Here is a 14,241-nt window from a genome sequence, read left to right on the forward strand (position 1 = left end):
AGTGGCACTCAGTATATTCACAGTGTTTTGCAAACATGACCACTGCCCGTTTCCAGAACTTTTTTCCTTGTCCCAAAAAAGAAACTCTCTACCTAAAACAATACATTTTATTAAGGGTTCTAGAAAATCCTTTGAAAAGCTTTATTCCAATATTAAGTATTAATTACAGAGAATTATAAATGTACTTCATCATTACATTTAGAGGAGAATTGTCATGTAGTATGGTTTGCACAGCAGTAAGAAGCTCATTCCTGCCTACTTACCACTATTGGGCAGTTGTGTATTTTACTGTCACAAAGCCTAGTTAATGTTATAATTATTAATCAACATTCAGTAAACTCACTTAGAGCCACTGGAGATTGTGTTTTTATTATTTATTTCATTATTTGCAGTTCATGGACCTAAGGACCCGATATACTGCTCTGGTCACCCTCATGACACAATATATTAAATTTGCTGGTGATTCATTAAAGAGGCTGGAAGAGGAGGAGGTAACCATTAACTATGAACAGCTAACTAAAAGGAACTATAATATTTTTGGGAAAACAAAAAAAAACTGTACATGGTTGAGAAGTAATTATTTAATTAGAAAATCACAATGAGAAAGAGTAGAGGCCTAGGATTTTTTGGTTTGTTTCTAAGATTCTCTCAAATAGGGAAGACGTTGTTGATCTTCATTCTAAGATGCTAATATTATTAGAGTCATGGCTCTATTTAAATTATGGAATGTTGGTAGTTTGGCAGAATTTTTTTCATTTTTTCTCACATTTGAGAAGTATACTTCTTTGAAGTATAGTTACTATGGTTAAAATGTCTACAGAAATACTACTTAAACACATTTCTCTTAAGCATTTTAAAGTGATTTACATCTTAAGGATTTAAAACATAAAATCAATCAATTTAGAAGAAACAGGTTTTTGCAAAAAATGATACTACTTTTTAAGAATTGTGGAGGTTTTTATTTTTATTTTTCCTAAAGATCTATGGTGAATGGTAAAAAGACTATTTAAGTACCATTCTAATTTGGAGGATTTCTGTGTTTTTATTCTACATTCACAAAATATATTCAGAAGTAGAGCAAGCAGTTGATGAAAATACATTGTCATAAAAGGTTGTTGTATCTAATTTTGAAGGGATAATGCTATGCTTTATTATCTTAATATGTTTTCTATGCCTAACCTCAGAACAGACAAAAATAGTAGACAGAATGCTAAAGTAAATAAATTGCGAGGCATTAGCTGTTTTAAATTAGGCTGTTTATAATTCTGAAGATGATTATACTTAGTGTTAACACTTCTTATAATGAGAGAATGTAAATGGTAGTGAATGTCGAATAGATGTTACTCTATTTTCTACTATTTTAGTCTGTTCAGAGTTAACAGTTTTCTGCAACTAATTCACTAACGTAGCTAATTGCAAGTCTTTATAACTAGATTTCTTTGCACTTAGAAAGGAGAACCAGAATATTTGTGACCAAATAATCAGTATACATCTCTCATCAGTGAAAGAACATCTATAATTTTTTTTTACCTTTTTAGTTTTTGAGAGATATGATTCCACTTAAAATGATATGTAGATCTTTTAGATTGCATATTTAGTAGTTAAATGTAAGTCCTTTTCCTTTCTTAATAGTGTATATGTGATTTGCACATACATGAGCCACTTAGCTTAGTTTATCTGATGAGGTATAATACTAGAAGTTGATAGAACCAAAAAATATTTCAGAAAGCCTGAGATAATATACAAATTAGGCTTGTCATCTTTTGAAATGTAAAAGATTCATATTGGATTGAAAGTCAAAACAGTAGAGTTTATGGAGGACCATGCAGGGACTGTAACTCAAAATAGATAGAACACATTCCTGATTAAAAATTCACCAGTAAAAAAAAAAAAAAAAAATTCACCAGTAAAGGATCATGTTAATGGAGCATCTTATAAAAGATACATAGTTCGGTTTTCAGACCCAGGGAACAGTCTGCAAAGACTTACATTGGATGTCTTGGTCTGATAGCAGAATTTTTTAAATAATAAACATAAAATCAAAGAGGGATACAAGTTAATTTCAAAAGATGAAACCCAACTAAAGAAATGTTAGTGGAGTATAATGGGTATTAGATGGATAAAGAGATTTTCTAATCTGTGTTGAGAGAAAAACATATCAAGCATTAATTGATGGGATTAAAGGACAGCATGTCCTTTCTGACTTTTCATTTTTCTAACCTCAGAACATGACAGAAGAAAAAAACAGCTCAAAACCTCTTAGCAACAGCTAAGTTTTAAAAGATTTTGATAAGGAATTGAGATGAAAAAAAAAAACAAAAACAGAAATTACCTCAAAAAAAAAAAAATACTGAAAATTTGATATTTAAGCAGATAGCATGATTCAGTGTCACCAGTTGATCCTGATAACAAAATAAAATAGAGCACTAATTTTTGCATGTTGTGATGAGATTTGTTTTTATATTCATATTCTTATTAGGAGAAACCATATTTAGGTTAGCAGGAAACAACTGATATTCTTGTCAAAATTATTGGGGATCAAAAATTAGAAGAAGTGGATTAGGATGTGTGGTCTATGATGTAAATTAAATTCTTAAAATTCACCAAAGCCTCTCAAAGAAAAAAAAATCTACCTAGAATAATTTTTCTACTCCTGTTTAAATTGTTTCTAATTATGATAATTTTGAGTTAGTGATATGAAACTAATAGTCTTATGGTATTAATAAAGAGAAATTAAATTGGAATTATATACTAGCCCTGATCATGTAGTCCTGTAGTCAATGCAGAATGTATTCCTCCTAGCTGAGACTGATTCTTCTATCATTTGAAAAATAATTTTTTTTTATTCTATACATTGGAGCTGACTCCCTAATTATATTTTTAAAAGCATTTGTATTTAACAAATATCTTTATATTTATGGAGTATCTAAAGGTACTTGTCAAGGTGGATTCATATGAGACATGTCATTAACAACAGCAACAAAATCTGTGAGTATATGAAGCACATCTTTTCTAAAGGGACTATAGCTGCCTTTGCATTAGCAACTCTGATTATTATAATTGTCATAATATGGCAAGTATAAACAAATAAGGAATTTGGCTTGAGAAATTACAAGTTTTTATATAATTTTCCTCCTTCCCCATGTTAGGTATTATTTCTTGTTTTGAGTCTTTAAAGTAGTACCAAAACTCCATATTTCGTTTCTTTAACCATAAAACAGAGAGATGTAAATATCATTTTAAATTTCCATTGGGTGACATATTGAAAACTAAATTTTTAATTGTCATTCCGTTCCTTTATGTTCTTAGCTTGTAGGACTAAGTTGTGAGTGAAAGCTGAAAGGGCTCCGTTGTGAGTCTTACTTCCCACTTTGTCACTCACCTGTTGTGAGGGTTTTCAAAAGTATTTGACCTCCCTGCACCTCAGTGTCTTCATCTGTAAAAGGTTGGGGTCATGCTGTATGTTTTGTGAGGTCCCTCCTTTCTTGCTGTAAAATCTTGAGCCTACCTAATTTTTAAAATGAAATTGTTCTTGAGAGACAAGAAAAGATTCTTTGGGTTAGCAAACCTGACATGAAGGATTTTTTTTTCGCTTTTCCCATTGCCAGCTTTCTGAAGCTTCCTCTCTGGAAGGTGGTGGTGGTGGTGGTGGTGCTTGTTCTGCGATTTGTTTCCCTTGTTTTTATAAGTACTTTTATGAGCATCGCTTCAGGTTTTTGTGGATAAATTTGAATAGAACACTTTGACACTTTTAAACATCTCTTGTAGATTAAAAAGTGTAAGGAGACTTCTGAACATGGGGCATATTCAGATCTGCTTCAGCGTCAAAAGGCAACAATGATTGAGAATAGCAAACTTACGGGAAAGATAAGTGAATTGGAGAGAATGGTAGCTGAACTAAAGAAGCAGAAGTCTCGAGCAGAGGAAGAACTTCCAAAGGTCAAGGAGGCTGCAGAAAATGAATTGAGAAAGCAGCAGAGAAACGTGGAAGACATTGCTCTGCAGAAAATCAGGGCCGAGAGTGAGGCCAAGCAGTACCGCAGGGAGCTGGAGACCATTGTGAGGGAGAAGGAGGCTGCAGAACGGGAGCTGGAGCGGGTGCGAAGGCTCACCCTGGAGGCCGAGGCCAAGAGGGCAGCAGTGGAAGAAAACCTCCTGAACTTCCGGAACCAGTTAGAGGAGAACACCTTCACCAGGAGGACCCTGGAAGATCATCTTAAAAGAAAAGATTCGAGTCTCAATGACCTGGAACAACAAAAAAATAAATTGATGGAAGAATTGAGAAGAAAGAGAGACAACGAGGAGGAACTCTTGAAGCTGATAAAGCAGATGGAAAAAGACCTAACATTTCAAAAACGGATAGCAGAGGAACAGTTGAAAGAAAAGCAGAAAATTGAACGGGAAGCAAGAAGAAGAATAACTGAAATGCAGTATTCGTGTAGAGAAAACACGTCGCCTGCCTGTGTGGTCGCCCAGGCTACGTCATACAGGGGAACAGCAGACAAACAGAAAACAGAAGAACTCAAACAGCAGGTAGATGAGCTAACTGTCGCCAATAGAAAGGCCGAAAAAGACATGAGAGAGCTGAAGTACGAACTCAGTGCCCTTCAGCTTGAAAAAACTTCATCTGAGGAAAAGGCTCGTTTGCTAAAAGAAAAACTGGATGAAACAAATAATACGCTGAAGTGCCTGAAGTTAGAGTTGGAAAGGAAGGATCAGGTGGAGGAAGGGTATTCTCAACAGCTCAGAGAACTTAGTAGGCAGTTGAACCAAACCACAGACAAAGCTGAAGAAGTTTTGCAGGAAGCTAATGATCTTAAGAAAATAAAGCACAATTATGAACTGGAATTAGAATGTCTTCAACAGGAAAAAGGGAAGCTGCAAAGAGAAGTAGACAGGATCACTAGGACCCGTGCTGTGGCGGAGAGAGATATTCAGCATTTAAGTTCACAAGTGAATTCTCTTCAGGCTGAGAAGGAATCCTCTAATGAAAGAGTACGATTCTGCCAGAGAAAGTCGGATCATCTAAAAGAACAGTTTGAGAAAAGCCATGCACAGTTGCTCCAAAACATTAAAGCTGAAAAAGAAAATAATGATAAGATCCAGAAGCTTAATGAAGAATTGAAGAAAAGTAATGAGTGTGCAGAAACGCTAAAACAAAAGGTCGATGACCTCACGAGGCAGAATAATGAAACCAAGTTAATGATGCAGAGAATTCAGGCCGAATCAGCGAACGTGGTTTTAGAGAAACAGGCTATCCAGCAAAGATGTGAGGCCCTGAAAATTCAGGCAGATGGTTTTAGAGATCAGCTACGCAACACAAACGAACACTTGCATAAGCAGACAAAAACAGAACAGGATTTCCATAGAAAAATTAAATGCCTCGAAGAAGACCTGGCCAAAAGTCAAAATTTAGTCAGTGAATTTAAGCAAAAGTGTGACCAGCAGAACATTATCATCCAGAATACTGAGAAGGAGGTTAGAAACCTGAGTGCAGAGCTGACCGCTTCCAAAGAGGAGAAGCGACGAGGGGAGCAGAAGGTACAGCTGCAGCAGGCTCAGGTGCAGGAGTTAAATAACAGGTTGAAACAGGTACAAGACGAGCTGCACTTAAAGACCATAGAGGAGCAGATGACCCACAGAAAGATGCTTCTGTTTCAGGAGGAATCTGACAAGTTCAAACGCTCAGCAGAGGAGTTTCGGAAAAAGATGGAAAAGTTAATGGACTCCAAAGTTATCACTGAAAAGGATATCTCAGGCATCCAGCTTGACTTTGTGTCTCTCCAGCAAGAAAACTGCAGGGCTCAAGAGAACGCCAAGCTGTGTGAGACAAGTATTAGAGAACTTGAAAGACAGCTTCAGCAGTATCGTGAGCAAATGCAACGAGGGCAGAATGTGGAAGCAAATCATTACCAAAAGTGCCGGAAACTTGAAGATGAGCTGGTAGCCCAGAAACGTGAAGTTGAACGCCTGAAGCAAAAGATGGATCAGCAGATAAAGGAACACGAGCATCAGTTAGTTTTGCTCCAGTGTGAAATCCAAAAAAAGAACCCAGCCAAAGACTGTACCTTCAAACCGGATTTTGAGATGGCAGTAAAGGAGCATCAGCACACCGGAGAACTGTCCTGTAGGAACACGGGGCAGCTTCGCCCAGCGACCAGATCTCCATTGCTGAGAAGGACGCGAGAGTCACAGCAGTCAGAGGAAAAATGGCAACATCGGGTTGTTGACCAGATACCAAAGGAAGTCCAATTCTGGCCATCAGGGGCACCGCTTGAGAAAGAGAAAAGCCAGCAGTGTTACTCTGAGTATTTTTCGCAGACAAGCACTGAATTACAGATAACTTTCGATGAGGCAAACCCTATTACAAAACTGTCAGAAATCGAGAAGATAAGAGATGAAGCTCTGTACAATTCCAGGCCACCGGTTAGGTATCAGGATGACAAATGTGCAATGGACCTGGCGAAGCTTTTGGCCCCCTTAGAGGTATACTCTGGATTCTGAGACCTTATCAACTACCTCATGTCAAGTTTCCTCTTGTGTTTTCTTTCTCTGCTACACTAAATTTTTTAATAACATTGAGCAAGATTGGCCCTTTGTAGTTCTGGCAGAAACTAATGCTATCATTTTCTAGTGATTGACTTGAATCTTTACTACAAATTATCATTCTTTAGTTTTTAAATGTTTGAGATCAAATACACAGATGTAATAGTTATACTGTGACATCTATGGTATTATATTCTGATGGACATTTTTTTCTTGAATGTTTATTTTGAGAAAGAGAGCAAGTGCACACATGCATGAGCAGGGGAGGGGCAGAGAGAGAGGGGGAGAGAGAGAATTTCAATCAGGCTTCATGCTATCAGCACAGAGTCGGCCCCAGGGCTCAGCCTCTGGAACCATGGGGTCATGACCTGAGCTGAAACCAAGAGTCGGACGACTGAGCCACCCAGGCACCCCTGAAGAATGTTTTTTTGTTTGTTTTAAAAGCTAGGAAAACCAAGAAGTTCACTTTAATTTCTAACAGTTTCTGGGGACACATTTCATCTTTTTTAAACATTTCATTTTTTTAAGATTTTATTTTTAAGTAATCTCTATACCCAATGTGGGGCTCGAACTTAAAACCCCAAGATCAAGAGTCACACACTCTACTGACTGAGCCAGCCAGGTGTCCCTAAACATACCATTTTAACACCTTTATTGTCATCCAGGTAAACCTCACACTCTCAAAATAATATTACTTGTCCCTGAACCCTCTTTGTTTTGAAAATTTTCTTCTCTTTACTTATTTTTGTTATTGTAGGAAGTATATTTGGATTAAGGATGGGTAAAGTGACGTCACGTTCTTTAGATGGCCTTTAACGTCTCATGAATTCCTATTACAGATAGCTAAGAGCAAGCAGTATGATATGCACACAGAAGTCACCACATTAAAACAAGAAAAGAACCCAGGTCCCAGTGCTGAAGAATGGACGCTGGAAGGGTGCAGAGCATCCGGTGGACTCCAGAGAGAGTTTATTAAGAAAGGCTCAGAACGAGAGACCTTCCAGAATTTGGATGGCGATCACGTGTGTTCAGTTAGGGACGATGAATTTAAATTCCAAGGTCTCCGGCACACTGTGACCGCCAGGCAGTTGGTTGAAGCTAAGCTTCTGGACATGAAAACAGTAGAGCAGCTGCGACTTGGTCTCAAGACCGTTGGCGAAGTTCAGAAAACTCTTAGCAAGTTTTTGACGAGAGCCACCTCAATTGCAGGGCTTTATCTAGAATCCACAAAAGAAAAGATTTCATTTGCCTCGGCAGCCAAGAACATCATAATAGACAAAATGATGGCTTTAGCATTTTTAGAAGCTCAAGCCGCAACAGGCTTTATCATCAATCCCATTTCAGGTCAGACCTACTCTGTTGAAGATGCCATCCTTGAAGGAGTTATTGACCCCGAATTCAAAATTAGACTCCTTGAGGCAGAGAAGGCAGCCCTGGGGTATTCATATTCTTCTAAGACATTGTCAGTGTTCCAAGCTATGGAAAATAGAATGCTTGACAGACAAAAAGGTAAACATATGTTGGAGGCCCAGATTGCCAGTGGGGGCGTCATTGACCCTGTGAGAGGCATCCGCGTTCCTCCCGAAGTTGCTGTGCAGCAAGGCTTGTTAAATAATGCCATCCTTCAATTTTTACACGAGCCATCCAGCAACACGAGAGTTTTTCCTAATCCCAATAACAAGCAAGCTCTCTATTACTCAGAACTACTGCGGATGTGTGTGTTTGATGTAGATTGCCAGTGCTTTCTGTTTCCCTTCGGGGAGAGGAGCATTTCCAATCTCAATGTAGGGAAGACCCATAGGATTTCTGTAGTAGATATTAAAACAGGAGCAGAACTGACTGCATATGAGGCTTTCCAGAGAAACCTAATTGACAAAAGTACCTATCTTGAGCTTTCAGGGCAACAGTATCAGTGGAAGGAAGCCACGTTTTTTGAATCTTATGGGCATCCTTCTCATATGCTGACCGATACTAAAACAGGATTACAGTTCAATATCAATGAGGCTATCGAGCAGGGAACAATTGACAAGGCCTTGGTCAAAAAGTACCAGGAAGGGCTCATCACACTTACAGAACTTGCTGACTCCCTGCTGAGCCGGCTGGTTCCCAAGAAGGATTTGCACAGTCCTATTGCGGGGTACTGGCTGACCACTACTGGGGAAAGGATCTCTGTCCTAAAGGCCTCCCGCAGAAATTTGGTCGACCGGATTACTGCCCTCAGATGCCTTGAAGCCCAAGTCAGCACAGGGGGCATAATAGATCCTCTCACCGGCAAAAAGTACCGAGTGGCAGAAGCTTTGCACAGAGGCCTTGTTGATGAGGGGTTTGCCCAGCAGCTGCGACAGTGTGACTTAGTAATCACGGGGATCGGCCATCCCGTCACTAACAAAGTGATGTCAGTGGCGGAGGCTGTGAATGCAAATATCATCAGTAAGGAAATGGGAATGAGATGTTTGGAATTCCAGTACTTGACCGGGGGGTTGATAGAGCCCCAGGTTCATTCCCGGCTGTCACTAGAAGAGGCTCTGCAAGTGGGTATTATAGATGTTTTCATTGCTACGAAACTCAAAGATCAAAAGTCCCATGTCAGAAATATAATATGCCCTCAAACAAAAAGAAAGTTGACATACAAAGAAGCTTTAGAAAAAGCTGATTTTGATTTCCACACAGGACTTAAACTCTTAGAAGTATCTGAACCTTTAATGACGGGAATTTCTAGCCTTTACTATTCTTCGTAATAGCACGTGTTTAAGTAACTGTGCATGGGGGTGATGCTGTCTACTTCATATCTGTCCAGAGCATGACAACATGAGTTAAATAGACAGTCTAGCAACTATGTCATGTACTCAAAAGGGCTGTTTATTTCTTGAGGGCTGGAAATGGCTGACTGTTCAGAAGAGAGAATAATTTTTAAATTGAGAGTCACAAAATATTTACTCTTCTTCAAAATGGTTTCCTTTGGCTTTTAGGTTAGTCTTGTCTACCCCCCCCCAAAAAAAAAGGTATTTTATCTAGAATATGGGGTAAACTTGATGAACTCCAGCAAGTTCATAGCATCCTTTCTTCAGAATTCCTCGTCACTGAATAGATCCAGCCTGAGGTTAGGGCTCCCATTTGTTAAGTGATCCATTACACTCATTGAAAGAGCACCTCAAAAAGCACCATAGAATCAAAGAGAAAGATGTAAATTTGTTCCCACATCCCTGAAGCTATTGTGTTTCAGATGGCCTTGAAAAGTGAAAAAGTTTTTAATTTTTTGTACATTGTAACTTTCTTTACATATTAAATGTTTACCACAATCTCCCATTTCCAGGTGGACTCTGTAATTAAAAGTAACATTGTGTGTTGGAAAAGGGGGAAAGATTTTTCTTCATTCTGTGTATTTTTCATACGTATGTACACATTCACACCTCTTTCAGCTTTCACTTGTTTGATACTTTTCTGTGAAGACAATTGTGATTGTAATGCGAATGCAAAGGCAGCAGCAATTCAAAGATCTTCTAGTGCTTCATGAATAAAATTGAGTTTATTTGTCATATTGGTAGACCAGCTGGGAGTTTAGACTGATGATTATAGAATGTCACAGCTTCCTTTGCCACCATAAACATTTTGGAAGTACATCTGCTATGTGATGTGATAAACATGGTTAAGGAAATGAATAAAATACTCAGTAACCTGGTGTGATGAAAAAATATTTCTACATTCTTGTTTTCTGTGGAGAGGTCAGTTTCATAGCTCAATCATTTACTGGAATATATATTTTTTTTTTACCACTCACACTTGTCAGAAGTCACTGGAAGAAGAAAAGAAAGAACATGTTGAAAAAGCCAAAGAATTACAGAAATGGGTATCAAATATCACCAAGACATTGAGAGATGACGAGAAGGCTGGAAAATCTCCCTTCTCTAAGCAAAAGGTATTCACTGAGGTTCTAGTTTAATCATAATAATGGTAGAATTTACTGAGTTGAAGCAGTCAAAGTAAAAAAACCACTTTAGTTCTTTACCTTAATTTTCCCCAATTTTATAGGCAATTACAATGATGGCCAGAGAGGTTAAACCTGCCCAAGGAATTACAGTATGCAGCAGAAGAGGTGTCTCTGATTCCAAAGCCTGAACTACATCTATTAGTCTTAACTATTAGTGCTTCTTCTAATGGTTAGATCTGCTTCTTGATTATAGTGAAGAGAGTCGCTAAGGAGCAGAGTCATCCTATTTTGTGCCCAGATTAAATCCATGCACTCCTTATCATAAAGATATGGTCTCGTTCTCACAAAGGTTAACAAAAAGGTTCAGGAACAACGAATACAAACTAGGATATCAACATTATTGAGGATTTAATTTAGCTGTGCTTTGTATTTTACAAAGAAGTGTTCTCTAGTCAGTCACTGGAAATTCTAGATTATTTCCCGCACCTAAATGAATTCTTTTGTGCTGTGGTCTGTATTCTCCAGCTGCTCAGCACTAGTTGGAGAGCTGCAGCTTGTGAGATGTTAGTGCTCCATGATGGCCATTGGAAGGTGCTACTTGAATCTCTCAGGGCATCGATAGCTAAGGTCCAGTGTTGACGATGCTGGCCTTGACACCGGAATTGAGGCTGTAATAAAAAAAAAAAAAAATAAGTTTCCACTAAGTTAAGCAGCATTTTTCTCAACTTGCCCTCCTGCTGCTGCCTGACCCTAGGAAATGATGGGGCTCTCATTAGCTTCCTCTTCTAGCTTTGCATCAGTGTTCAGTTGTCATCAGTTGAAACAGACATTATTGACATAATTAAATAGAAAACTTCAGTGTCTTGTCTAATTTTGCCTGTGATATGAGGGCAGATGTAACTTATCTGGGGTTCCCCTTAGAGAAGTATATAGACCCAAGTATATACTTGGATTAGTATTCAACTGAAATAAAGCCATATTAGCTCATAGTCTTACATACTGTATTTCATATTAGTGTGGAAGAAATCAGAAGTTGGCAAGCAATTACATTTGGTGTCTGAAACCCCAAACCGTCAAAGCAACTTTATACAAATATTTAGCTTAAACTATTTTCTCCTTTTCCCCCCTATCAGAGAAAGAACTAAAATATGAACATAAACCTTAGCAAGGATTTCTTGGGGGAACAAGTTTCTTTTGAGAAATGTGGATGATAAACCTTGGTATTTTCTTATTCTGCACTTTTAAATTGCCCAAAACTTCACTAAATTCGTTTTACTAGATCTAGTAGACACTTTTTAAATGCAGATCATGCCCTAAATCCTACATCTCTAATAAAGATTGCCTTTGTGTCAAGTGAAATTTAAGGAAATTTGATGTGAGTAATAAATGTGTGTATTAAAAATCATTATGGCCTCATGATTACCTGTAATCATGAAAAAAACAGACTTTAAGTTGACTTTGTTCTGAATAGAGTACATTGGGAGAAAATAGACTTTTCATTTGCCCATCATTTCCTCTCATTTCTGCTTATTTAAAAGAGTGGCAGTCCATTTCTGAAAGTATTCAGAAGTAATACACTGCGTAATTGGGAAAAAATGTTACAACTTCTTGCTTTTCCCTAAACAGATAAATTTTATTCCTCTGTCATAGATGAATTTTGCAAAGTTTAGAAATCGAAAATATTTAATCTTGGTCTGCATATCTACAGATTAATGCTTTCACCATAATTTTTTCAAAAAGAGCAGGGTATACAAGAGCATGGGAGAAGGAGGACACTCTTTTGGAGTAGTGTTCCACGTTCATGTATCTTTTTGATGTAAGGATGATGTTGGGCCAGTGGAAAATCTCTGGCCACTTGGGATGTGAAGGCAACCTTTATTCACTGTTGGGCTGTGACAAATGCGACAACCATATGATGTAGCAGTATTATTGCCTATGAAAATGATGACATTATGGTTAGAGAGACTTTCCCTAATTAGCATTCTAAATAAAGTAGTCTTCTTATTCAGGCCTGTACAGTGGTAATCACTGATTGGTTTTTCACTTGTGCCACCCAGAAAGTAGTCCCTTCATTTGGATCTTAATTAAAACTTGATTAATGTTTAAAAATTCCTATTTTCTAGTCTTGATGAGGGGGAGAGTTTGAGCATGTTTTCTTAACCTTGCAGATTTCCAGTGAAGAAATATCAACCAAGAAGGAACAAGTATCTGAAGCACTTCAAACCATGCAGCTGTTTTTGGCAAAACATGGAGACAAGTATGTTGGTTTTTATTAGCTCTTTTATTCAAATTAGAGAAGTGATGTTAATGTTCAACAAAGCAAACGCTGATAAATTTTAATTGAGGTTTAAAAAATGGAAGCCAATTAGAAATTTACTTAATATAATAACATACAACTATAAACTTAGCAATTTAATTGTCACTTTTAGTCACGTCTAGTGTTTACCAAAACCCTGAAATGTGCCTATTATTCCCAGATATTAGTGAGAAGAAAATGAGTTCAGGGAGATTAAAGATCAGTAGCTAGTGAGTAGTAAAGATTCTAAGGCAAGAGTAATTCTAAGTAGTATTCTCTGTGACTTTACTTTTTGGAAAATGTGTGTGGATATATTGTTCACTTTTCTTTGCTGAGACTTGCAGCAACATGATTTTGCATAGTTTGGTCCCACTTTTTCCAAAAGAGCACTTCATTTATTTCAGCTAGTGCCTCAGGCAGGGAAGAAATCTACCCTTTTCTTAAATCCTTTTTGGGGCTGTCCCCAGGATCATTCCACAATGACTTTGTTTTGTACCTTAGAGAATCAGGTTAATCTCCTTGTAAATTTTTTTATCTTTATTCATGCTTCAGTCTGAACAAGTTTCATCTTGAGTAATGGTATCTTTCTGTCCCATTTCTGTGTTGGAACTAACAGATATTTCCCTTTGTCGGATAACAGCAATTGTTATTTTAGAAATGTGTATATGCTGGAGAAGTGCTGATCTATTAATTCATATCCTTTCCTCCAGTCTGTTTCTCAGGCAAGAGAAGGATTCCTGGATGTGTAAGGGCCATTCTTAATTTTCATACACAGTCATTCTGAGACTTGGGCAATCTGTATCTGAGGGTTTATTTTATGACCACGTGCTTATTTAGAAAAGGATTCTACTTTGCAAAATCATTGAGCCTAATATGTTGTCTTCATCACTTGAAGCCTTGCATTTCTTTTTTCATACTTTCTGGTTATTTTAGAATGACAGATGAAGAAAGAAATGAATTGGAAAAACAAGTGAAATCTCTTCAAGAAAGTTATAATTCATTCTTCAGTGAATCTCTGAAACAACTACAAGAATCACAAACCTTAGGAGATACAAAGGTAGAGGAGAAGGTAATATAATTTTTTTAAAACACGATGCTCTTTCAAGATTCTTAGCTTTACTGCATGGTTGTAGAAATATATGTCAATGAGGAAGAAATGACCTTGAATTTGTGTACATGGAAAAAACATGGATGGAATTTATCTAACTATTTAGAGATCTCAGTGTTGTGTATTAAATTCAGTCCTACACTTGCCGTCATCAGTTTCTGTGACATCTTAATCTCTGCCTTGCATGGTAAAAGAAAAGAATCATTCATTTTTCTAACTCTTCTCTTTAAAAGCCATTTGTCTGCTATATTAGGTATTTTACTATGTATAAAGTAACCTTGAGTCATCTCTAAAGATGACATTGGAGTGTTAGGAACTTTTTTGAGAGATAACCATGAGATTTATTTGAGCGAAACTGGGCCA

General features: G+C 37.4%; 1 protein-coding gene across 30 annotated transcripts in view; it reads left to right on the plus strand.

Moving 5' to 3' along the window:
- DST (dystonin) overlaps positions 1-14,241 on the plus strand; it is a 491,438-nt gene that overhangs the window by 335,302 nt on the left and 141,895 nt on the right. For 29 of the 30 annotated variants that reach the window (XM_019457466.2, XM_019457473.2, XM_019457470.2 and 26 more), the window contains 4 exons: positions 393-491; positions 10,334-10,462; positions 12,643-12,731; positions 13,704-13,839. In XM_019457466.2, the coding sequence (XP_019313011.2) occupies positions 393-491; positions 10,334-10,462; positions 12,643-12,731; positions 13,704-13,839 (453 nt within the window). Of the gene's footprint in view, positions 1-392; positions 492-3,768; positions 6,487-7,385; positions 10,226-10,333; positions 10,463-12,642; positions 12,732-13,703; positions 13,840-14,241 lie in introns of those variants that run through there. The other variant, XM_019457491.2, reaches the window with a different exon arrangement.

The sequence above is a fragment of the Panthera pardus genome, unplaced genomic scaffold (assembly GCF_024362965.1).
Source record: "Panthera pardus isolate Hobbes unplaced genomic scaffold, ASM2436296v1 HiC_scaffold_17, whole genome shotgun sequence".
In the NCBI taxonomy this organism is placed as follows: Eukaryota; Metazoa; Chordata; class Mammalia; order Carnivora; family Felidae; genus Panthera; species Panthera pardus.